Source organism: Coffea arabica, chromosome 6e, assembly GCF_036785885.1.
Source record: "Coffea arabica cultivar ET-39 chromosome 6e, Coffea Arabica ET-39 HiFi, whole genome shotgun sequence".
In the NCBI taxonomy this organism is placed as follows: Eukaryota; Viridiplantae; Streptophyta; class Magnoliopsida; order Gentianales; family Rubiaceae; genus Coffea; species Coffea arabica.
The window spans coordinates 4,278,404-4,300,888 of NC_092321.1; the positions used below are offsets into that span (position 1 = coordinate 4,278,404).

A 22,485-nucleotide genomic window follows, 5' to 3' on the forward strand; every position below is an offset into this window, starting at 1 on the left:
ACGGACCGGCAATGTAAGGGGATCCCTTGTTTGAAGCGAAGGCAGAACCCATGATGATTACCTAAGAAGCACATGATCCATCTTTGTTAAACACTCTCATCTCTGGTATGCATCAACCGGATTTTTCTTGTGACCGAAATGTCAGATGTTATAGATGTAACTGCATTTTAAAGCAATAGAAATTATGTACTGCAATAGGTGATCTCTAGCGTTGTTTAATCTAAACAACCTCCCAGAGTTCTGAGAATAGAAGGCCTCACAAGCGGATTTTCCATTACTATCAGTACAATGATATCTAGCGGAAAAGTTGGACCGAAGACATATGTACAGCTCCGGTTTCCACAACAAAATTCTCACTCACACTGTTCTGGTGTTTTAAGTACAAATACATGAAAATTAAATAAAGATGGGGGAAGCCTGCATCCATGTCCAGGAGGCGCCTCAATGACAATTACCTTCTCAAAGCACCATAGTTCCTTGTGGCCTACAATCAGAATTGCTCGTTAGGTCGAATACCTAAAATCTTGAGAAAGGTTGACGGCTGACCTGTACATATTCAACCGACAAACTCTCCACTCAAAGAATATTGGAATACTTTTATTCCAGTATATTACAAGCATTAAATTCTAACTTTAGAATATTTGATCAAATCAGTGGCAAATTAAAATTAAAAAAAAAAACTAAATAAAAGTTATATGAATCAGCAATAAATACTTTATGCAAGAAGTTAGGTGCCGAACCATGCGGAAGAAAAGGTGACACCAATGGTGGAGAGGCTTACATGCATGAAAGTTTTAATTAGTCAAAGCATAAAAAGAACAATTACAATGGTTACTCTACAAAAATGACAATTTTTGTAACATTTTTGTAGTTCTAAAGTTTCTCATCTTTCCTTAAAGATAAAATGATGCAGCTCAATGCCTGGGAACATAAAGTACATAAAAGAACAAATAACTACGGATCATACTCCTTATATCAAATTCATCCACCGAAGAGAATTCCTAGAATATGGTAACGTGGATATTCAGGCACTACATGCTTTGACCACGTAAAACTGTACATATCATTCAAACTACGGTTTCAACTTTCAATTACATATTAAAAAGTGCGAAAAAATGCTAGAATAAATTGCAGGTCAGGGATTTTAATATGTAAGCATATGTGGAAAGAATCAATTGCTTTCATCAAGCAAAAGCAACAAAAGGAACTAGCAAGTAATCACAATTAACATGACAAGGAAAGCATCAACAGTAGATTCAACTGCAATAATTTTGAAAGGAGAGGGATCTTGGTTCTTACAGCAACATATTCTAGAATTTGGTGACATCAATAGCAGCAGGAAACCCTAAAACATGAGTTTGTTTTGAATGTCACTTACCCGAGTTTGAGATCTATTTTTCTTTGCCATATCGTCATCGTCGTCGTCGTCATCGTCATCTCTGTTCATGAGCATCTTGTGAAATGAAGAAGACGCGTTATCTGATTTCCTTCCCCTTTTAGAGGCTGTTGTAGAACCTCTACCCCTTCCCCTTGGAGCAGCTCTTTTCTGTCCTTTGCCTCGGACAGATTTTTCTTCCTATAACAAGCCAAAACAAAATTATTTGCTAAGGGTGTGTAAGCATTGGTATACTATTAAGATAGTTTAGAGACAGAGTTTAAAACTTGCGTATACTTATCTACATGTTAGTCAAAAGCATGGAGGTGCACATGGAAAACAATTTAAATTGTATCCACTTCCTAAACAAATACCTATAAATCTAAGTGCGAAAATCATAAATGACCCAATTACAGGATACATCGGTTTGACATGCAAAAACATTAGACCCAGGCAGATATGATCTGGGTACTCTACTAGTTTGTAACTCATCTTTATATACTTTTTTCTTGTACTCAAGCATTTATATGGTACAAGACTAAGTTAGAGGAGATATTGTGCTATCTTATATCATTTTTAACTCATCATGTAAACATTACACATGCATTTTGTTTCCATGTCAAATTCACATTACACGTTATGCATATAATATGATCTCATCCAGAATATTCAATTGCTAATTACCTCTGGATCCTAATTAAATAGAACACATTTTCAAATTCCAGAAATATGTTAATACTGGTTGGTGTATTAAAATTCAGAACCTACATACAAATCTAGAGCCAAATCATGTACAAGTCAAAAAAGGACCAGCCATTATGAAGCATATCTAACCCATCGTTAAGCAGAGTAGCATCCAATTCAAGAAGGATATCAGGCGAGTCTATTATAGAAAAGCATAGCAATATGAAAAAGAGCAACTTGGCTTGAAACTTCAAGGAGTCCTGGCACAAGTAAATCGGTTGGAACTACTCATGCTATGCACCAATAGTTCAAGTTAACCAGAGACAGAGTCTCTACCTTGAAGTGTAAAATAAAACGCACATATGCTCACAGAGGATGTTTTTCTTATCCATATAATGAAAAAAAAAAATCATACCGAACTATTTTCGATGTCATTTATGCAATGTTCTGCTCCATCATCACTTGAAGAAACCACATTCTCCTCATCTTCAGCGATGGTCCGCACGGATGCCATTGCTGCAGTTGATGCGGATCTGCAAAAGGTCATCAAAAGAATTTCTCCATACTGTCAACCAGATGTTCATGGAGAAGACTATATCTTCACACTACAGAACATGAAACTAAATAACTTCTTGCTTCATAGCTTTCAACTGCATGGACATGGCACTATAAACCAATAGCTAATTCACAAGCTACAATTCCAATTCTATAAAAGTATTGCAATAATGCTTTGAGTTCTGCAATATCAATCAGATGTGTTGAGACAAAGTCAGTGAGGAAATACATCTAAATATTACCGGAACCAGACAAAAGTTCATTTAGAGAGAATGTGAACAAAAAGGAGCAACAAAGAAAAAACATAGACAGCAGTCATTGCTAGACAGCCAGGCCAAGACCAACAAGTCCAACTCCAGTGCCTAAACTTCTGAACTCTGATGATGTCATTTTATCAGTATCATGATTAACAAAGAAACTGTTCCACTAAGCCAGCCAAAAAAAACCAGCTTAATCCCTGATCTTATTTCAAATATATGGCAAAACTCACAAGCAAAGCACAACATTTTCAATTCAGGTCCAACAAATGCATTGCTCAGCAGCTCAATTCAACCAACAAGTGTGAAAATCAGATTGAAGGAAGTCTTAGTCTACGTCTTGTATGTAACTGAAAGCTATGAAATAAACCTAAACATCAGGATGAAGGAAGCTTTATCCACTACACTTCTTGTATTTCAGCTTCCTGCCAAGTCTACTTATAAGAATGAAAAAATCAGCAAAGAGAAAGAAAAACCGATCGTAACTACATAATGCAGCAGACTTTAAGTAACTCTCTGCATTTCGCAAGTCTAGTACCTTTCCTTTTTATTTCTAAGCAGATCACACGTACACAATGAATGTTGAAAAGAAATTCAATAGTGGAAACCACTAGAGCAAGAACCAAATTTTACCAGAAGGTAGGAACTTGGACACAATGTAATAAAATTACGGAAAACCAATAAATGCAAGATCTTTCTAAAATCTTAGTATTAAAGTGTTGCATCATAACTTTCTTGAATCGAAATTGTTGAATGAAGTAACAACTCCAAGATCTTCAGCTAATGTCAATCAGAGTAGAACTCAAGGAAGGCTTCATCAAGCACAAATGATTGCAGTGAGGAGGCTCTAGTTCTGATATCAGTTCAAGAACTACCACATCATATGTAATTAGTGAATTCCTCAAGTCACATACAAATATCCCAACCATACATTTAGCCTTGTAACAAAAAGGTACCCGCCTCTTCTGACAAATATAACGAAGCAAGCTAACCAGAAGTTCTTCTATGCATGTCTACAGTCATCAGCTTGGAAAAAGGAACCAAAAGAACAGCATGGTAATCACAAAAGAACAGGGCCATACCTCTGCGACTGGCGCAACCCCATAGCCACATCAAGGGTTGTTTGCTTTAAGTTGGTAGAAGACCTGCCTCTGCCTCTCCCTCTCCCTCGTCCTCTGCCTCTGGAGGTAGTCTTACCAACATCAGAAGCATCTTTGCACCCTCTTGTCCTGGCCTTTGAACTAGACAACACACTGGTGTCCTCATCATCACTAAAGGAAACTGCACTTCCAACTCCAGTATTTCCCATGTCCTACAAATATCAGAATAACACTTCGTACAAAGATCCATGTAATATAAACCCCATATATACTGCAGAAAATCCATAGATAGAAAAATTCATCATTGGCATTGAGATCCTTACTTCCAACAGTTGTCCAGAAGATGTAAACTGCAGCGTATCTTTTGTCTGAGAGGCTCTTTCTTTGACTCGTTCCTGCAAATGTTTTGCAAACTCCCGCAGATAAGATGTAGTTTTACAACTTATGACCAATGTGCTACTCTCTAACCACACAAACCAATTTCATGCTGCAAACAGAGCAGTTGCCTGCTGGCAAAATTCTCTTTTAATGAGAGCTTGCCCTCACCAATAGTAGGTAGTGTTGACTTACAGCATCTAATATCCAAACTGTCTCATGAGTTACATGCATATGCAGACTGACGCAAAGGGAAGTACATAATGAAAACATCCAGTGCACAAGGCACCTGTGGCAGGGTAGGAAGAGGGAAAGACATAGGCCTCTAGATCACCAAGTGCAAGCTTGGCATTGCACAATAAGTACCCTCCTAATTACCTCCCCCAGCTCTCCCTCCGAGAAAGAGTGTGAGCATGGCAAAAAATTCGAAAAGTAGCAAAGATAGCTCATATGGGCAAAAGAATACAATCCCTAATTGAGGAGCTTTCCATCTGTTACAACATTAGCAGACACAAACAGCAAAATACATGTATATTTGTGGCACAGAATGAAACTTTGACAAACCACTATAAGTTAATCTAGCATGCTTAACATGCAAACTCGCTGACATTCTTAATTAAATGTTTCTGCAACAAGTCATGAATATCATGACTTATTTAGACAGCTTATGTTTTGATCCACAGAGAACAAGGTGAAACACTCTCGTCAGCAAACTCAAAATATACTGTGACTAATAGTTGAGCGAACCATCTTGCCCAAAAAAGAAAAAATAAATATAAAAATGAACCATCTTGCCTATAAAAATTTCAAGAATCTAACTGTAGTTCTATTAACATTTACGAGTCGCGCACATGATAGTCCCCTTCTTCCACTTTTCCCAAAGAAAAATGGAAAGGAAAACATGCTCACCAATGTATTTACTAACGTAAGATAAATTTATGACCAAAGCAAATGACCTCATGCAAATGCTTTTGTCAAATGAAAAGGTCATGACAGCAATTTAATTTAAGTTGGATAAAGGTTTCTTGCCTGTAAACTTTCTCCAACTTTGACAATTATATCTTTCTCATCAAACTTCAGCGAATCTGAATCCCGTGCAATTTTGTTCTGTTGAATAATACCAAATCATTGTATTAGAGTACAAAGAACATTGAGAAGAAATTTCCTACAGTGCAACCTTGCAGAACAAAAACAATTCAATGTCCAATGAAACAGATTGAATACTTACACGAGTTTCTTCAAGATTGTACCGGACACAAGAATAAAAAGCCATTTTGTCATCTTTGCTAACAAAGTTGTGTAATGCAATATCCAAGTCATTAACAGGAAGAATCTCCATTTTCTGTGTAAACAGTTATCATCAAATACCACAAAATGATGAAAGGAAAAACCTAACAAAAAGAGGGAAACAGGTAGTGTAAGAATTCACAACACCGTTAACCCTGAATTTACTCTGTAATACATTCGAACAAAAAGAAAAATCATAAGAGGGAAAGAAAATAAAAGTCTTCTGTATCAATGAAAAGAAGCTGATATATGAGAGTAAAGAATGTAAAATATAATTGAAAACTTCATCACATTGTTCAAACTCTGCTCTGTTAGAATATTTCTTCAACTCTTTGCAGCAAGTGAAGATAAAGCAGAGACGAGGGGATACTTCACGCTTTGTGAGGTGAAACAAGCCCACTTTCAGCAATGAGAATGGATTGCAATTAGAAGTAGAAAGGTACTAAAAGGCTCAGTTGTTGGATTAATCTATATTGAACCTAAGAAGTAAAACAGGTATCATAAGATTCAGAATTGAACTAATACCAGATTATGCTCGGCAACCAAAGCTTCAATGTTTTGCTGATTTAGTTCTTCTGGTCGAAGACGCTCAGAATCATCAATTTTAGCTGGTAATACATGAGAAACTTAATTAATCAAACACCAAAAAAAATGGAGTAACCTTGGATCACAGATATAAGATACGTAGGTGATAGGACACGAGAGGAAGAAAGTGGATTCTATTTGAATAACTTACACCACATTTTTTATAGCACCCAAGGCATATCTAAAATTTCTTAAATTTATGGTTGAATTTTGAGCAGCCCACCAATTGAACATACTCTTGTACTTTCATTTACCAAGGCATTCAACTCCAACTTTGGTTTTTTTCCAATGTCTAGAAAAGTTTTCACAACCAAATTTTATCTCTCTTCCTGTTCTGCCATTGAGCCTTGACATGTGCCACAAACTTATTATCAACAATAAGTTAAATTGAATGTTTAACCCTCCACAACACAAGCAACCAGCTAAGTATGTCGCTCAAAAAGTCAGCAAAATGCTAAGGTGACATATTTAGGACATGAAGGTTCATAGAAATGGGCCATTTAGCATCTGCAGTAGATATTTATCATTCATAGACATCTAATTCTGATGTGAACCAAACTTCCAGAATCAATAGCTATATTTAGTATCTATGGCTATATTAAACGTTACAACTTTAGTTTACAAAACAGACCATTGTGTATTGAAGAAAGAAAATTCAGTTGATAATAAAATTAGCCACCGAGAAGGTTCCTCTCATGGTAAACATTGTTTACTCTCACCTACTATATGGAACAAAACCATCACCTCTATTGTATGAGTATACAAGTCAATTTGGCAAAACATCTAAATACAACTATTTGATGGTGAAAGTTAATTTCAAAAAAGTCTTTTTGATTAAAAGTATAACACAATACAACTACTTTGTAAATAGTCTACATAAGCTTGTAGCAAGCCATTAAGCATTTTTCATGTAACAATTACACTTTCAAATATAGTGTAAGAACAGATTACACATCTAGTATCTTCTCATTATCTTTTTCAAGAAATAATATAATAGTATCCTGCAAGTTGACATAAATAGATGAACCTTTTACAACTAAAACAAAAGAATAAAGATTAACATCCTTGAAGTTACACTTTTAAGACGGCATGCAGTATCCACGGAATACCAATAATCTGACATCAAATAAGACTATAAATACCTTCCTTCTGGTCTTTTCTTGAAATTTTAGAGAATATGAGAATATCCTGGGGATTTGCAACCTATAATCACAAAACAATTATGCATCTGTAGAGTTCAGGAAGAAAAGAATACTATTTCCTCTCTCAATATAATAAATGGAAGAAGGTACCTTCCCCACATACTTCTGTCCAAACCTCTGAGGATTTATCGTCATAAAACCAGAGTAGTCTACCTGTCACACTCAAATGAGCAGGATGGATAAGAAGTACATAAAGAATGACAAATGCGAAACGAGAACCACATACAAGATGGGAGTCACCTTTACTCGAACTAAAGGAAGCTTGAGTTCTGACTTGTTAACAGCCTTTTGGCCAGACCTCTTTATCAGATTGCTCACCTGCTCCATCAAAATTTCATTTAAGTTTGTGCAAGATTAGTGGGAAAGTTAAAGAAGAAGACAAATACTATCTAAAGAAAGAAAACTAAAAGAAATTTTCAACAGACTTTTTCTTTGAACCTCCAATACAGCTTGATATATGTGAAGACCAAAAGAGTTACCAAAATTACAAGAATAACATTTATGAATCTTAAAATTGTGCCATGCTGAAGACTGCGATAGGCAAAATATATCGTTGACCACCAACCATACATATTACACATTACACATTATGGATATCAATATCTCCATAAGATGTACAAACACATTGCATAACCCCAAACCATAAGCAACTCAAATTGCCTTGATAAGCTGGATTGACCAAAAAAACAAAAAAGTGCAGGTTGGAGTTGGCCTAAAAGTTGATAAATGTTAACTTGTTTGAAGTGATATTTATGCCCAATTTGTTTGTCTTAGATCAAGATTCAACTCTTAGTAAGTTAGAAAATGAAACTAACAGTGAAAAAGTAAAATTATCAAATTACCATGTGGCACTATGAGAGGCTTGAAGCCTACATCGATAAGTTACTAGTAAGTGAGAAGTCATCATCATTAGAGCATCAGAAAGTGAGTTCAGGTCAAACCTAATAAAATATAAAATAAACTCTTAACAAATCAGGATGTCTGGAAACAGAAAAAAACAGTAGAATAAGATGTTTACCACTTTGTCCAAATGCTCAAGAATTGAATTTTGATCATTAGGATCAATATCAGGTTCATCCTTCAATACAACCTGCACCAGGAAATCTAGGCAGTTAGTAAAAGTCCCATTCAATCATGAACACAGCATGAAAAGAAACTACCTCGGTATATTCAAATGGCCTGACCGAGGCCAGTGGAATCTTTGTTGGGCGGTATTGATTTCCCTATACATCAGATGGACACATAATTACAACATCTTTTGGAAATGTAGAAATGATAAGAATATATGCAGCAGGAGAACTCTAGGAATTGGCCCAAAATTTAACCTTAATCTCCAAAAGAAGTACATGCTTTTGTTTTGATTCACCCTCAATTAGTGATGTAGCAACAGAAGAACCTGGTTGAGTAATGTGGAATCCCATACCCGGAACTTCCTGCACATTGATGCAGATCAACCATACATGATACAGAACATATTTTGGGCAAACCAAATACAAAACCTCCACACCAGGGTTACCTGAGGGTCAACTAAACATTCATGTTCATGGCCCCAGACAATGAAATCCATAAACCGTGGTAGAAAATGCTCATTTATGGCATTTTTAGGATTTGTCTTCACTCTGAATGCAAGAAATCAACCTCCATCACTATAGAAAAAATTGATACTGGAAAAAATGAACCAACAAGATTAAGCATATTTTCTCTCGTCACTATTATATACCACGTGCCCTCAGAAAAACCTGTTTTGATGAAGTACAAGGATATTGAACCAGTCTGATACTTGACAACCTTCTTGAGCTTCAGGTCGCATCCATTGTACTGCATGTGGTGTCTACAGTATCAAGAGAAGTCAGAGCGGATAGCTAGTCGCAGTGGAATATTTAAAAATAAAAGCACCCAAAAAGTGTACCTGGAACATTCTATTCAAGCGTTCATCTCTAATATTCCCAAGGCCATAAAGGGCAACAGAAGTCGAACCCTACAATTCATGTAGTTAGAGGACCATTTTATCAAAATCTCCAAAAAATACATGCATCAAATCTGTATCATCCATTAAATAGACACACTGACAGACCTTCCTAATAAGAATGGGGTAGAGGGTGATCTGTCCGACTCCAGAACCACCAAGGACCGTTTTTCCGAAGTAGTTCACAAGATTGCACGCCGAAAGTATGTCAATAGCAGAAAGGTTGTCCTGCCATAGTGGACAACAATAATAGCCCACAGAAAATAGTGTTTAAGAAGATATATATGTAAGTGGCATATTAAGATAAGGCTTTGGATTGCACCTAAAATTTTTCAAAAGAGAAAAGGCAGCATTCAAATCTAGAATAAACTATCAAATATGAACGGGATATCCAGATAAGATCATCATTTTGTTGCAAAAGGAATAGGAATTATAGAAATTTGGCAAAAGCATCTGAGTTACAGCTATGCATCAGCTCTTAGACTCAGACAACAGATTTTGCTTGAAACAAATTGCAAGGAAGCTCCTTAATAACACACTTTTTCCCTACAAATAGATCAACTCCACATTTCTATGCAATGGCAAATATAGGTAATATGTAGCATTTTACCATAAATTCCATACCACTCCAGCAGGATCGTCGTGATTTCCATGAATGCTGAAAACTGGCAAACCAACATTAAAATGGGGGTCTTCATAATTTACATGACCAAATCTGGAGAGATCAACAAGTACAAAAGGAAGATGGAAAATGTAAATAGAACTTATACTGTACAATTCATGCGAAAACATGCACTCAATATATAATGACCAAATTGAAAGTATTATACTCTACCAGGAAGAAGTACAAAATGTGCAAACTACTAAAAGATGTGAAATATCTGAAAACAAAGCACTCCTGGAAGTCCGACATTCTAAAACTAGCTGCAGAAAGTAGATATTTGAAACACAGAACATTTAAGAAATAATTTCTCACTACTGCCACAGTATGAAGGCAGATACACAGTGAATCAAGTGCAAAAGATCAGTGGCTCAAACTTTTCAACTTCTTTTCTTAAAGGTGTTGATCGAGCAAAGAAAGAGGAAAAACTGAATTCAAACAAATGCAAATCCTAGTGCAAAGATAGATCATTACGAGTTGGCAAAATTCACTGTCTGATCACTGACTACTTGGAACTGCACAGGCTGATCATTAAGGCAATAACGACGGAGAATCTCCATAGCTTTTACTAAGGTTGACCTGGAGGGTTTGTTCTCATGAAACAGATCACCACCAAGGAGTAAGAAATCGACCTGAGGCAGATAGAAGATGTGAACAGTAGCCGTAACACTTAATACACAAAAAAAAAAAAAACAGAAAGTTAAACTGGTAGCTTTGATAAGGTTACATAAGATGGAACAGACGCTAAATGCCTTCTTAGTTCCTCCTTTCCCATTAGAAGAGTTTCAATTACAGCTTTGATAAGTAAATCATTCTTTAGGATATTGAAGATCGGTTTAGAACCTCCAACTTATTATTAAACCGAGCAAAGCTGTTATGAGAGACAATCAACTTGCCCAACGTAAACATGAGACCAGCCATTAACCACAGTTCCATTAAAAGAAAAATATTACTTGAGGTTCAATACATAGACACCACGTCGCAGAAGCAAATCATGGTAATACCTGTTTTTGCTCCGCAATGGAGCATATTTCTTCAAATGCCCGAAACGAATCGTGCCTGCGTATTTCATCCTTTTCCATATAGCCAAGGTGACAATCAGTAGCAACCAGTATACGCAGCGTATTGCTCGCGTCTTCACTGAAATAAGAATTTAAAGGGGAAAAAAATCCTTTCCTTATTAGCATGCATAACCACAATAACAAAATCCTCCTATTCTTTTCAAACAAGTCAAATAAGCAAAGAGAAAAAAAAAAAAGGTTAGTAAGCAGTAATCTCGAAAAAGCTATAATAGCACACCATATGAATACCTGCCAAAAGTGACACTCAGTAAGGAAACCATGGACAGAATGGAAATTGTTGTTTTACCTTGAAGAGCCGCTCATTTCCAACAATTTTCAAGATCAAACCAGCAAAATTAACCAAGAAATCAAAAAACAACCGCAGCTGACCAACTGAACCCTAGGCCTATGGCGCCTAAACTCTCATATAAAATCAGTTTGCTCAACGCCGGTAATGGTAGTGACGGAGTTACTCAGTACCTAAAGAAGAAAAGCGAGTCAAAATTAAGTGGCAAAGAAGTGCATGGCGAAAAAAAAAACTAGTGTCCGGCGGCGGTGGAAGCCGGTGAGGACAGACTGGTCGGAAGAGTGGCGGGGAATTTAAACGAGCGATGTCTAGACTCCAGAGAGTTGAAGAAAATGTGACACTGAAAAGTGAAGGGAAGTCAGAAGTGTACTGAAAAAGTTTCAGGACAAGAGAAAGATCCTCGGTCGCGGCGCGGAGGCCGAGCACTTTTCATTCATGGGTCTTGACAAATTCCTAACCCAAAATTGGGCCCAATGGTCTAGGTCTACGACAGAGAGAAAAGGCCCGATCGTGCTTATCACCGCTGACCTTTGTCTTCACTAGACGGATGTAGGAATAAATCAACTTCCGCTTTTGTTTTTCGAGTAAACCGTCTCAATTTAATTAAAAGTTAAGTTGAATTTTGACCCAAAAAAATGTCTTTTTTAGTAGAAAAAGGACAAATATTCAATTAAATAACTACTTAAGAAAATTGTTCAGTACAATATTCAAGGGGAAGCAGACTCCCCTTACATCATCCAACAAATTTGTCAAGAAATCAGCTATATTTGCCAAGAAAATCAGCTGCCTTATTTGTTTCTCTATAATAAATATGCTTCATCTTAACTTCATGAAATCTAGACAAAAGTGCCCTGCAATTTGTCAATGTAATTTAGTTGAATTGTAAATGCTATTTTCATATGTATCTCTCGAGCCAATGTAACTTCATTTTTATTTTTTAAGTGTAAGTGGATCTTCCCTCATATTAATCAACTCATCCCTTCCCTTCTGTGTCGATGTAACTTGTTAAATTAGTAAGCATCATTTTTCAACGCTAAAATTTGCTACTTGTAGCCTGTAGGATATATGTTGACTGTGTTAAAAACATACTCTATTCCATAGTGATTGCCTGCTATATACCTTGCATCAAATAACATCTGTACCTTTTTATGAATTATAACAGATAAAAAGTCAAGAACAAGGGTTCTAATTTTTTCCTTTTTTTTTTTTGGTCGATAGAACAAGGGTTCTAATTAGTGTCCTAAATTTGTGCCTTTAGATACTCTTCTCTTTTTGGGTTTGTGATTTTCTGTCAGCTGCCTCTGATTTAAAACCAATTACCCTTTTTTGCATCACAATCTTGTATAGGCAATCTCAAGGCTTCTGTAGATTAAGCGGATATTTACGTGGATATCACAAAGTATTACGAATTCAGTCGGGAAGGGAGCAAAAACAAAGAAAGAAAGAAAGACTCAACAAACTCCAATGCCTGATGAGTTAAAGTTAACCAAAGACTACAACAAAGAAATTAAACTCCAAGTAGGCATTTTGTTTCTCGCCGCTTTAATTTGGCGCTACTCCATAAACTACTGCAAAAGATTTTCTTTTAAAGATTTTAAATAGATTAAGAGACAAAATATTATAGTAAATATGATGCATCATATGGTTACTGAATTGGAAATGATTGCTCAGGTTTTAAGCACCAGGAGCCCTACTTTGGAGTGGTGGACATGGACGAACAGTCGCAGGGAAAGGTATCGTCATGACCCCGGAGGAGGACGTCTTTCCTATGGAAATTCCTGTGGCAATCACATGCAGCGCAAAGAAGAGCACCGGGGCTCCCCGCATCTCCGGCCGGCATGAATTCACAACAACCATCTACTGCATATCTACCCGTACTCACTGCATGGTTCTTCCGGCAATCTCTATACAATATCATTACACTTGTAGTTTTCGCCTTCCTGGAGCAGCACGTCCTAGTAATATTAATTATTATTGTTTTCCTTCTTGGACTACTTGGACAAAGCTGCTTCTTGTTCGAGGCTGCCTGAAATGGTAGCATATATGCATTATCCACCAGGCCAGAACAGAGACGCGCGCGGTAGCTAGCTCCGGTGGATATTGATTGTTGTCCTAATCCTATTAAATTTTCTGGGCGGGCGTCGATGTCAAGCTCCACATGCGTTAGCACTTCAATATGACAATTTATAGAGGAGATGTGCAATGGACGAGAGTGAAAAAGTGAAGTCATACCTCGCCTCCAGTTTGGTAGCTAATAAGTATAATTCATATAAAAGGCCGCCGAATGAAAAGGTATGTTTCCTGTTACGCTGTTAGTTGAAGGTATAATAATGCTGCCTATCCTTCATTTATTAATTTCTATTAGTAGTATGATACTTGTATAGGAAAAAAAAAATTTAGTACTATATATAATATTCTTACAATTGGTCGTGTAGGGAGAGAGGGAATAGAGATAAACCTATTTAATTCCATATTTCAGGAAATTCTGGAGAGAAAAGATAATTAAGAAAGTTCGATCCCTTGACCTATGCTACGGGAGAGGGGGAAGGGGATTTAGTCCCTCCTCTGGTGGCCAACTGAACTAGCTCGGTTGGTTATATAAAAAAAAAATATGTTGAGAACTCGAGATAATGATAAAGAGATGTATTTCCAGCAAAGTTCCTGAAAGCTCTCACAATACAATAGAGTTTAGTTTTATTCCTTTTTTTTTTTTTTTTTTGGGTTCAAAAATTGAATCTACTCTCTTGTTGATTTGAATCATCTTGTCACTTTAAGACGAAAACGGCAAAGGAAACTTGTGTAATATAGCTTAGAGCTGTAAAATTTTTTGTTGTTACGTTAAGGTCATAGTTCTCTCGCCGTCTTAAACGCAGGGGAAAAAAATTAACTTTGGGTTAAGTAGTTCGGATTAACCTCACAGGGACCTCAGAATAGTCAAAAAGCAAAAAGAACAAAAAAGCTTTTCTCCATATGAAAAGCGCTGAAAACGGAACGTTTTTCATACTAAAAGATCCTACTAACCTATACTACTATTTGTTTGTATATCAAAAGTTATTCAAAGGAGAAATTAGTTTCTCTATTTTAGTACACAAAAGTTTGTCAAGTATCACATCGTATTTGTGTAGAATATTGATGACACATAAAGCTCATTTGGGTCTTATGTAGTATTATTAAAGAAGAAATAGAAGCTTCTCTTTGTGTCTCAGCCTTGTACCGGCAAAACTCCAGTCATTTTCAGTTGGCTCAGTTGCTTCTTTCGGTTAATCAATGGTCTTCTTTATAGGCAATGAAATGCTCAGATGATCAAAACCAGCCACGTTAAGGCTCTGTTTGGTAAGACGTAAAATATTTTTCCTTAATTCCTTGAGAGAGTATTTTCCATGCAAGGAACTATTTTTTTTCATGGAAAATATTCACTTTTTTCAATAATTTCTGTGTTCTGTTGAAATTCTTAGTTTTAAGTACCTTAGGATCATCGATTTTCAGGTGCTTTCCCCACCACCGAAAAGCCATATTCCTTGTTCCCACCACTTAAAATAGCATAATCACTCGAAACAGATAAAGACAGTCCATTGACGTCACCAGGCTAGACATATCAATACCATGAAACGGCTGGTGATTAAAATGTCAAGCAATGAAAGCGCGGAAGAGAAGGCATGAATATCTTCCCGAGTTCAAGAAATAGGCGCAGCTCTTCTCCAATGATTAGGTGCTCTTATGGAGTCGTGCATAAATAAAATCTGGTTTAAAACCCGTATACCAACAATCAAACAACAACCTCCAGCCCCTGCGTGAATGGTCCAGCGGCGGCACCTCCCCTTGGTGAATCTCTAGATCCCAGGTTTGAGTCTCTGCGCTGCTGGATTCCTTCGCGCACTTACCGTGCTTGGGTCGGGTTGGGGCGCCAAGGCCCGGGCCGCAGGGGATTAGTCGGACCCCGTAAGAATTGATCCGGACATTCCTGTGTCGACAAAAAAAAAAAAAAAAATCAAACAACAACCTCCGCGCACCAAAATCAAGGCAAATCTGAGGCAAAGATATGTAATTTTGATTTAACAAAACTCTACAAAGAAAACTAAAATGATTGAAGAGAGACAGCCGCAATTGACAATGCTCCAACTTATTGGCAAATTTGTAGTGTCGGCGTTAAAGGCGAATTGATCGATGTCACAGAGATTAGAGGGAAAGTGATGAGCAGGGTCAGGCCTTTGTTGATTTTACACTCACCACAATCTGAAACATTGCTTTGAAAGTTGACGGATGCCTATAATATTTAGTCGGTGCCGGTGGGACGAAACAACTTTTAAGTAACTTTGGACCCGCGCTGTTTTACACAGAACGAGCGAAAATCTTTTACATGGTAAAAGTATCTTCAGTAGCTTTTCTGCAACCAAACACCGGAATCTAGGAAAATGTTTTTCCCGAAAAGATTTTCACCCGAAACAAACGAGCCCTAACTCTTCTTCCTTTCCGGCAAAAGGATGAGGCGGTCTGTTCTAGACTTGCTGATGAAAAATGGTCTAACGTTTTACCCCATTGAAAAACCCCGGCAAACGAGTATACAACTCGGGAGATGACCGATGCAGGACCAGCACAATCTTCTGTTACGCATCATGGGAAGTTTTGTCAAGTCAATCATACACGGGCCACTAATGGCATCTAGGACGGAATATGTACGGTTCAACACACACAACACACAGGACTTGCAGATGAAAGAAATCAATCCAGACAGCTGATCTAAATCTCCCTAATTAGCAGCATTTCAGATATCGTCCCAGATTGAAATTGACAAAGGTGAGCCTTGATGTAGTGGCAGCCTTGCTAAATGCTCGAATTAAAGATGACACACAAGCAAATTAATAGACAGCATAATGATGCAGAGGCTGTATTATGTCGAGGACAGTGAGAAACAGGAGGATTTGTTCTGCTCAATGCGGCATTTCTTTCACAGTTTGCAAGTCTGGTTAGATGACTTAGATCCCAGAAACGACGGAAGTTTGACCATGATGAAATAGAAGAAGAAAGACAACAACTTTTCTGGAGCTTCACGGAGAAATTGTAAAATCTCAAGTTTATGCTTCTACCATTTTTGAAGCTTTGGTACAGAGAAGAGTCTTTCGATCTAAATTTGTCAAATAAAAGAAGGTACAGCAGCTGGAGGAACCCTTTTCTCATCTTTACTCTTCCCTAAAACAGGATATAACCAAGAGTAGCACACTTCTATCTCCCAAACCAAGTGTAGCATTCAATGGAAAAGCTGCACATTCAGCAGCTAATTCGTGGTTAATTAGGCAGAGAGGACCGTTGAATAATTTGTCAATACGTTATACAATAAATACTCCTTGCACACCCCACCCCCGAAAAAAATCCACTTAAAAAGTTGGTAATGCACAGACCTCAATAAATGTATTAAAGAAACTTTGGAATATTTACTTTTCTGTAAGGGCACTTTAACTCTTAGATACCAAGTACCGACAGAAGTTGGAGAACTAAAATATGCAACATATTTTCAAGCCCAAACCTTGACTAGCTTAATCAACAATACTGCTACAAATTACCAACTTCAATAAGCACCCTCAACTAAACTAATTATAATGTGAAACACAAAATCATTTAAGAACTACTTAAAACTTATAAGATGCTGAAGACTAACCAGGTTCCTGAAGCGCGCAATATGTTCCAACAATTTTTTTGCTTAATTGTCAACTAAGCTTGGTTGCACCAAGAATGCAGAGACAATTTCTGATGAATAACTGGTCTAATTTAACCTGCTTTCAAAGGCTGATAAGTAAAATCGACATCAGACCTTCAAGAAATGAATGCAACAGAAGCATTAATCAATGTTGCATTATCTTTAGAAAGAGTGAATTTAATATTCACTAAAAGATGCAAATCATAACACTTATCAGAAAGGAAAAGAAAATGTATTTTCAGATTACCGCAATTTTGAACAAGGTAGCCACTCTGCGAGACATGCTTATACAGGCAAAGAATTCGCCATCGCATAATTGGCCATGAAAGAGCAATATTGACCAGATAAATATCACAGCCGATTTCAGTATGTTGCTAAACATTTCTGGATCAGGAAGGAGAAAATTTTCCGTGATATTCCGGATATACATTATGAGCTTAACATTAGTTACAGCAAAGTAGAGGAACAAATTATTACCTAAACAGACAGCATGTCCTAGAAATGAGTTGCTCTAGAACAATTCAAACTCCAAGTGCTCTCCTGTAGCATTGTACTCGAGAAATCTCTTTCCTTTATCCTGAGAGACTACTTTTGGAACTCCAACATCACAAAAGTCGGGTATTATAGGTGGTATAGCACAGCGTATCAGTGCCCAATTGAGGTCATCAAAGAATGGATGCCGCTTGATCTCCGCAGCTCCAGTTTCTGTCCCCAGTCTATTCTCTGGCTCTTTAACTAACAGCCCCCTGATCAGATCTCTTGCCTGAAAACTAACAATTGGGCTGTCTGGAAACTTGAGATTTTGCAAAACCACATTGGCTAATGTCTCTTCATTTCCAGAACCTTTGAAGGGAGTCTTTCCATACAAAAGCTCGTAAAGAAATATACCAAACGTCCACCAATCTACAGCACTCCCATGGCCATCTCCCTTAATAATTTCTGGAGCCAAATACTCGTGAGTACCAACAAAGGAGTTGGATCGTGCCTCTGTTGGCTCGGCCACAAGCTGTGGCAAAGATCTACACGGGGTTGCTTGTTCAGCCTTCTGTTTCCTTGTTTTTGCAGTTGCAGGTAAAATTCTAGGGCTAAAGCATGAAACTTTACATGATGGTGCAGCACAAAAAGGATCAATGCAGTTTGATCCTGCGCATGGACCAGATATCCTTGGCGGCTCCAACCCAAGTGAAGATGACTTTATAAGGGTAGGGTTTACTGAACATCGAAGTGACAAGTCAAAATCCGTAAGCATGATGTGGCCATCTTCTCGCACCAAAATGTTTTCTGGTTTTAAATCACGATACACAATGCCAAGCATATGCAAGTATTCCAGAGCAAGAAGAACCTCAGCAACATAAAACCTGTATGCAATACGTGTCAGTAATGGTCAGGGGTTCCACAATAAGCTCGCACAATTCAAAAAATATCACTTATAAATGAGCTATTAGAATAACGGCATACCCACTTTATTAATTTCCAACAGGTCGGCAGTTCACAAAAGTCCAAGCCTTGTATAAAAAACAAGAAATTTATAGTGACCTATTGAGCACAGATTTCCGACCCAAGTACTACGAGAAAATTAATTACCACTTATGGCTGATAGATGACTTCTTCCACTAGTACCTACTTTTTGTTTGATGTGGTTTAAGGGTTTAAAATATAGGCCAAGGAAACACTTTGGTTCTTCTACCTTGCTGCATTTTCAGGAAAATATCTGCCTGGCTGCTTCTGGCGGAGAACATGCAGATCTCCACCTGGACAAAACTCCATAACCAAACATGACAGGTTATCTGAGGTGAACTGTGCATACATAGTAGGAAGAAAAGGATGATCCAGCATTCTCAGAATCTCTCTTTCAGTTTGTGCCCTCGGCATCTTCTTTCTCCTTGCCAAAAATTCATTATCCATAACCTTAATGGCAAACAGGGAGTTTGTTCCAACCAGTTCAGCAAGATATACAGTACCAATGTCACCAGAACCAAGCTTCTTTAATAAATTAAAATGGCTCAAACCAAGGAAGCCATGCTGCTTTTTCACAAGATTGATGGCTTCCCACCTTACATCTTTTGACATGTGTGGTCTATTGCCACAACTAGACCCGCTTACAGTGCTCTCCTCACTCATGCTTGTACAACTGCTGTACTCACCCATGCTACTCTTTGAGCTTTGTGAGAAATCCCCTTTCTCTTTAATTTTTGGTATCATGTTGCCTTTTCCAGCAGGAGTGCTAGCATTTTCACAGTCCTTTGAAATGAGACCAGGCTTATTTGTATCACAGGTCCTACTATTTGTGGTAACCATGGAGGCAGAATTTGAATGTGCAAGTGATGAAGACTCCTTACTCAGCTCCTCTTTCACATCTTTCAAGGAACACTTGCATCTCTGGCAAACTAATTGGCTGGAATTATCACCAAAAGCACCATATACTCCGCAAGCTGCGTCGGATTTAGCTGCCGCTATTAATGACTCCTGCTTTGTTTTCTTCAAAGCAAGATTCTTATTCCTGGTAACAGGTTTCGATGCAGTGGCAGTGGCTCTGGTTGACTTGCTTTCTTTCCTGGTTTTTGATGCATTAGATGGAGGAACCATTTGCAACTTGCCCTTCCGTCTTATCTTAGGTGTAGATTTGCCCAGTATTTTCACTGAAGTTCCAACTTTCCTATTTGGACCACTAGCAACATTGTTAGTGCCTGAAGTGTTCTTGTCAAGCTTTGACTTACCATCAGCATAACTAGGAGAAGGAACAGAAGAACTTAAAATCTGGTTTCCCCCCTGAGAGGGCACCATTTCCAATGGCTGAACCTCAATTTCCCTGGATGTAGATGTAATCTCATTTTCTCTCTGAGTTAATCCCATCTTCTCTATGATTGGCTCAACAGCAGGTTGTGAAGAAGGAAGGGTGCTTTGGCCAGCTGACTCACTCTTAGGCTCTTGGCTTTCTGCTTTAATACGCATTTTTCCTGATGCTTGGGTCTCAACTTTTCTTGATGCAAGGGAAATTGCATGGTGCAGTGGAGAGTTTTCTACACTTTTCATGGTGGGTTTAACACCAAAACGGGGGGAGGAGTAGGCACTTTGGGTTGCAGACGGCATTTTCGGCTCTTGAAGGGATCTGTGAACCCTCTCAATGCAATTCGAAGTGCTTTCTTCAGGCTTCAAAGATATTTCAACTTTGCCTTCTCTAACATCACTTAAGGGAAGACCAGAATCCCCAGCTTCAATTACAACAGACCTATACAAGTTTGTAATTCTTCCAGGTTCCAATACCCCTGGAGATCCTGGTGGCTTTGATAATCTTTTGAGGGCAGCCATTTCAGCTGCCTGAGATATACAAAGTCCCCTCAGTGCCTGCTTCAAGGACACTGGATCGGAAAATCCAATTCCTGGTGAATAAGAAACACCTACCTTCATTGGCTTCTTTGAGGCATTTTTTCTGGAGAACCCTGCATTTGCACGGTCTGAGAGATCCAGACTCTTTGAAGTCCTAATATTGATTCCCTCAAAAAGCCTATTGATATCATCTTCTAAAGACTTATTAGATCCTTTTTTTACTGGAGGTTGCCACTCTCGTTCATGTCTTTTTGCTTGATAACATGTTTGAGGATGCCGAGTTGAGCACATCTCGTCATTTGATTCAACAATTTCACAACTACGACTGAAAGAACCCATAACAATTGATAAAGCTCGCCAATCACATCGACTTAACTCCACAGCAAGGACAAGACAGAACAGCAGATTGACTGCGGACCATATTTCTCCTATCCTTTGGAAGAAATCAGGTTTTACCTCAATGAAAGCATTAAAAAAAAAACTGGAGCTTCACCGTATATGCTCTATGAAATACCCAAACTTGAGCCACTGCAAGCCGCCCCACCCATGTCCTGTAAGAACACCACATTTCTCATTATTTAAGCCAGAAACAATTGATTCTATTCTCTCAAACATATAGTTGTGCATGGACACACTACAATTCATATAATGAAAAAGCACATCAGGAATAAAAGTTGTCAATTCAATCGAATGAGAACTTGATTATCTTTTTGTAATAAGTGAAAAAACTGAATAAGATTTTCTAGGCATATCTTTAAAAAATAATAAAGCATAGTGCCTCATAAATTAAGTGGCTGTTTCAATCATCACTATTTAGACTTTAAAAAGAAACTCCTATCTGCACCAATTTCATCTGCTTGGTCACCATCATCTTTGTTGCCTCCACACACAGTTGAATATTTGAAAGATTGTAACAGTAATCCTCTAATTATCAATAATTTCTGACAGTAACCCTAAAAAATGAGCAAGATACTTATCATTATATGAGCAAAGGTGCCTCCATCCATATCCAACGGTGCAATAGACCAGAACGGACGAATAACATCACTATCCAAATATCTGAAGCGCAACCTATATCAATCATTGTCAATTTAAGCTTCATCTTAACAACCAAAATTTTGTCGAAGCTTATCTTCCAAGTGCCAACGGATACGCCCAATACCATAAATAATATTGGTACCTAAGGCCAAGTCTTTCAAGTACATAGAAGCAATCCATCCTTACCACTATTCCTCTTTTAACTTTATTTTACAGTTTATCAATTAGTAATAGTAACATATTAACCAGGCTGCATACCATTACTCATATTCCCACCCGAAAAAACAAAATCAGGAAGAAGAAAAGAACGTCGTTTGTACTTTTATTTACTAATCAAAGAGCAAAAAATTAAAATGACCTTAACAAGATCCACAGCCCACATCACTCCAAGCAAAAGAAGAAAAAAATTCAAAAGTTATATGTTCAACACGTCTCCAACTATCCCAAAGAACCAAAACCCACCACTATAATATAATCTCGGAGCTCAAATAACATGAAAAGTATTGATCTTGACGTAATCAGTACAATTTTACCAAAACTTTACAGCTAAAACGAATTTAAATTAAAGACATTTGCAAGCAATGAGTAGATTAGTTAGACTGTGATCAACATCAAAGTAAAGTAGATCGCCCAAAAACAAAAAGGAAAAAAAAAAGAAGAAGAAAAAAGCGGCCACCTCCTACCTTGATAAGTGGAGCTGCAAAAGATTCGAAGATCTGAGCACTTTGCAAGTAAAACATGAAAATGTACTCGACCGCAGGAAAGAAAAGAAGAAAAAGAAAAAAGTTTTGGTATACAGCACTGAAATGAAAACCCTAGTGAGTATTGTAATGATTCTGGAGAAGAAACTGGTGAGCAATCGGTGGGGAGAGAGAGTGGGGAACTGGGGACTGAGGAGAGAGCCTCCGCTTCTCTTACCACTTAGATTAGACCTTAGTACTCGGGAGGAGCCTCGTGAATTACATTTTTTTTTTTTCCTTTCTTCCCGGGGATACGACACTGTTGAGATAGTG

General features: G+C 37.7%; 2 protein-coding genes across 6 annotated transcripts; both read right to left on the bottom strand.

The window, feature by feature from the left end:
- Nucleotides 1–161: 161 nt before the first annotated feature.
- LOC113697444 (double-strand break repair protein MRE11) lies at nt 162–11,764 on the bottom strand. Of its 3 annotated transcripts, none has more exons than XM_072054578.1 (22): nt 11,416–11,764; nt 11,052–11,187; nt 10,522–10,679; nt 9,997–10,101; nt 9,495–9,614; nt 9,330–9,398; nt 9,160–9,251; nt 8,937–9,039; nt 8,746–8,853; nt 8,581–8,643; nt 8,439–8,510; nt 7,661–7,738; nt 7,511–7,573; nt 7,361–7,421; nt 6,159–6,241; nt 5,575–5,688; nt 5,376–5,453; nt 4,295–4,366; nt 3,954–4,183; nt 2,475–2,592; nt 1,379–1,576; nt 162–484 (listed from the first exon to the last, which is right to left on the bottom strand). In XM_072054578.1, exons 4-22 carry the CDS (start codon nt 10,006–10,008, stop codon nt 452–454), a joined length of 1,767 nt encoding a protein of 588 aa, XP_071910679.1. In that variant the 5' UTR covers nt 10,009–10,101; nt 10,522–10,679; nt 11,052–11,187; nt 11,416–11,764; the 3' UTR covers nt 162–451. The 3 variants fall into 3 exon arrangements, with proteins under 3 accessions (XP_071910679.1, XP_027072859.1, XP_027072860.1); XM_027217058.2 differs by having other exon boundaries at nt 10,011–10,101; nt 11,416–11,751; XM_027217059.2 differs by having other exon boundaries at nt 9,997–10,051; nt 11,416–11,565.
- A 3,206-nt stretch (nt 11,765–14,970) lies between these two features.
- On the bottom strand, nt 14,971–22,462 carry LOC113695916 (serine/threonine-protein kinase KIPK2-like). 3 transcript variants are annotated; one of them, XM_072054579.1, is made up of 4 exons: nt 22,156–22,462; nt 18,795–20,985; nt 17,585–18,465; nt 14,971–15,376 (listed from the first exon to the last, which is right to left on the bottom strand). In XM_072054579.1, exons 2-3 carry the CDS (start codon nt 20,771–20,773, stop codon nt 17,619–17,621), a joined length of 2,826 nt encoding a protein of 941 aa, XP_071910680.1. In that variant the 5' UTR covers nt 20,774–20,985; nt 22,156–22,462; the 3' UTR covers nt 14,971–15,376; nt 17,585–17,618. The 3 variants fall into 3 exon arrangements, with proteins under 3 accessions (XP_071910680.1, XP_027070925.1, XP_027070924.1); XM_027215124.2 differs by lacking the exon at nt 14,971–15,376 and adding an exon at nt 17,393–17,491; XM_027215123.2 differs by lacking the exon at nt 14,971–15,376 and having other exon boundaries at nt 17,505–18,465.
- Nucleotides 22,463–22,485: the final 23 nt, after the last annotated feature.

Bases quoted from the DNA above. Each gene is read 5' to 3' on its own strand.
- LOC113697444 (XM_027217058.2), bottom strand. The intron at 9,615-10,010 runs GTATGGAATTTA...CCACTATGGCAG, and splicing joins ACGACGATCCTGCTGGAGTG to GACAACCTTTCTGCTATTGA. The intron at 1,577-2,474 runs GTATGATTTTTT...GGCTTGTTATAG, and splicing joins ATGACATCGAAAATAGTTCG to GAAGAAAAATCTGTCCGAGG.
- LOC113695916 (XM_072054579.1), bottom strand. From the start codon at position 20,773: ATGGGTTCTTTCAGTCGTAGTTGTGAAATTGTTGAATCAAATGACGAG. The intron at 18,466-18,794 runs GTAGAAGAACCA...TATTGCATACAG, and splicing joins TTTCCTGAAAATGCAGCAAG to GTTTTATGTTGCTGAGGTTC.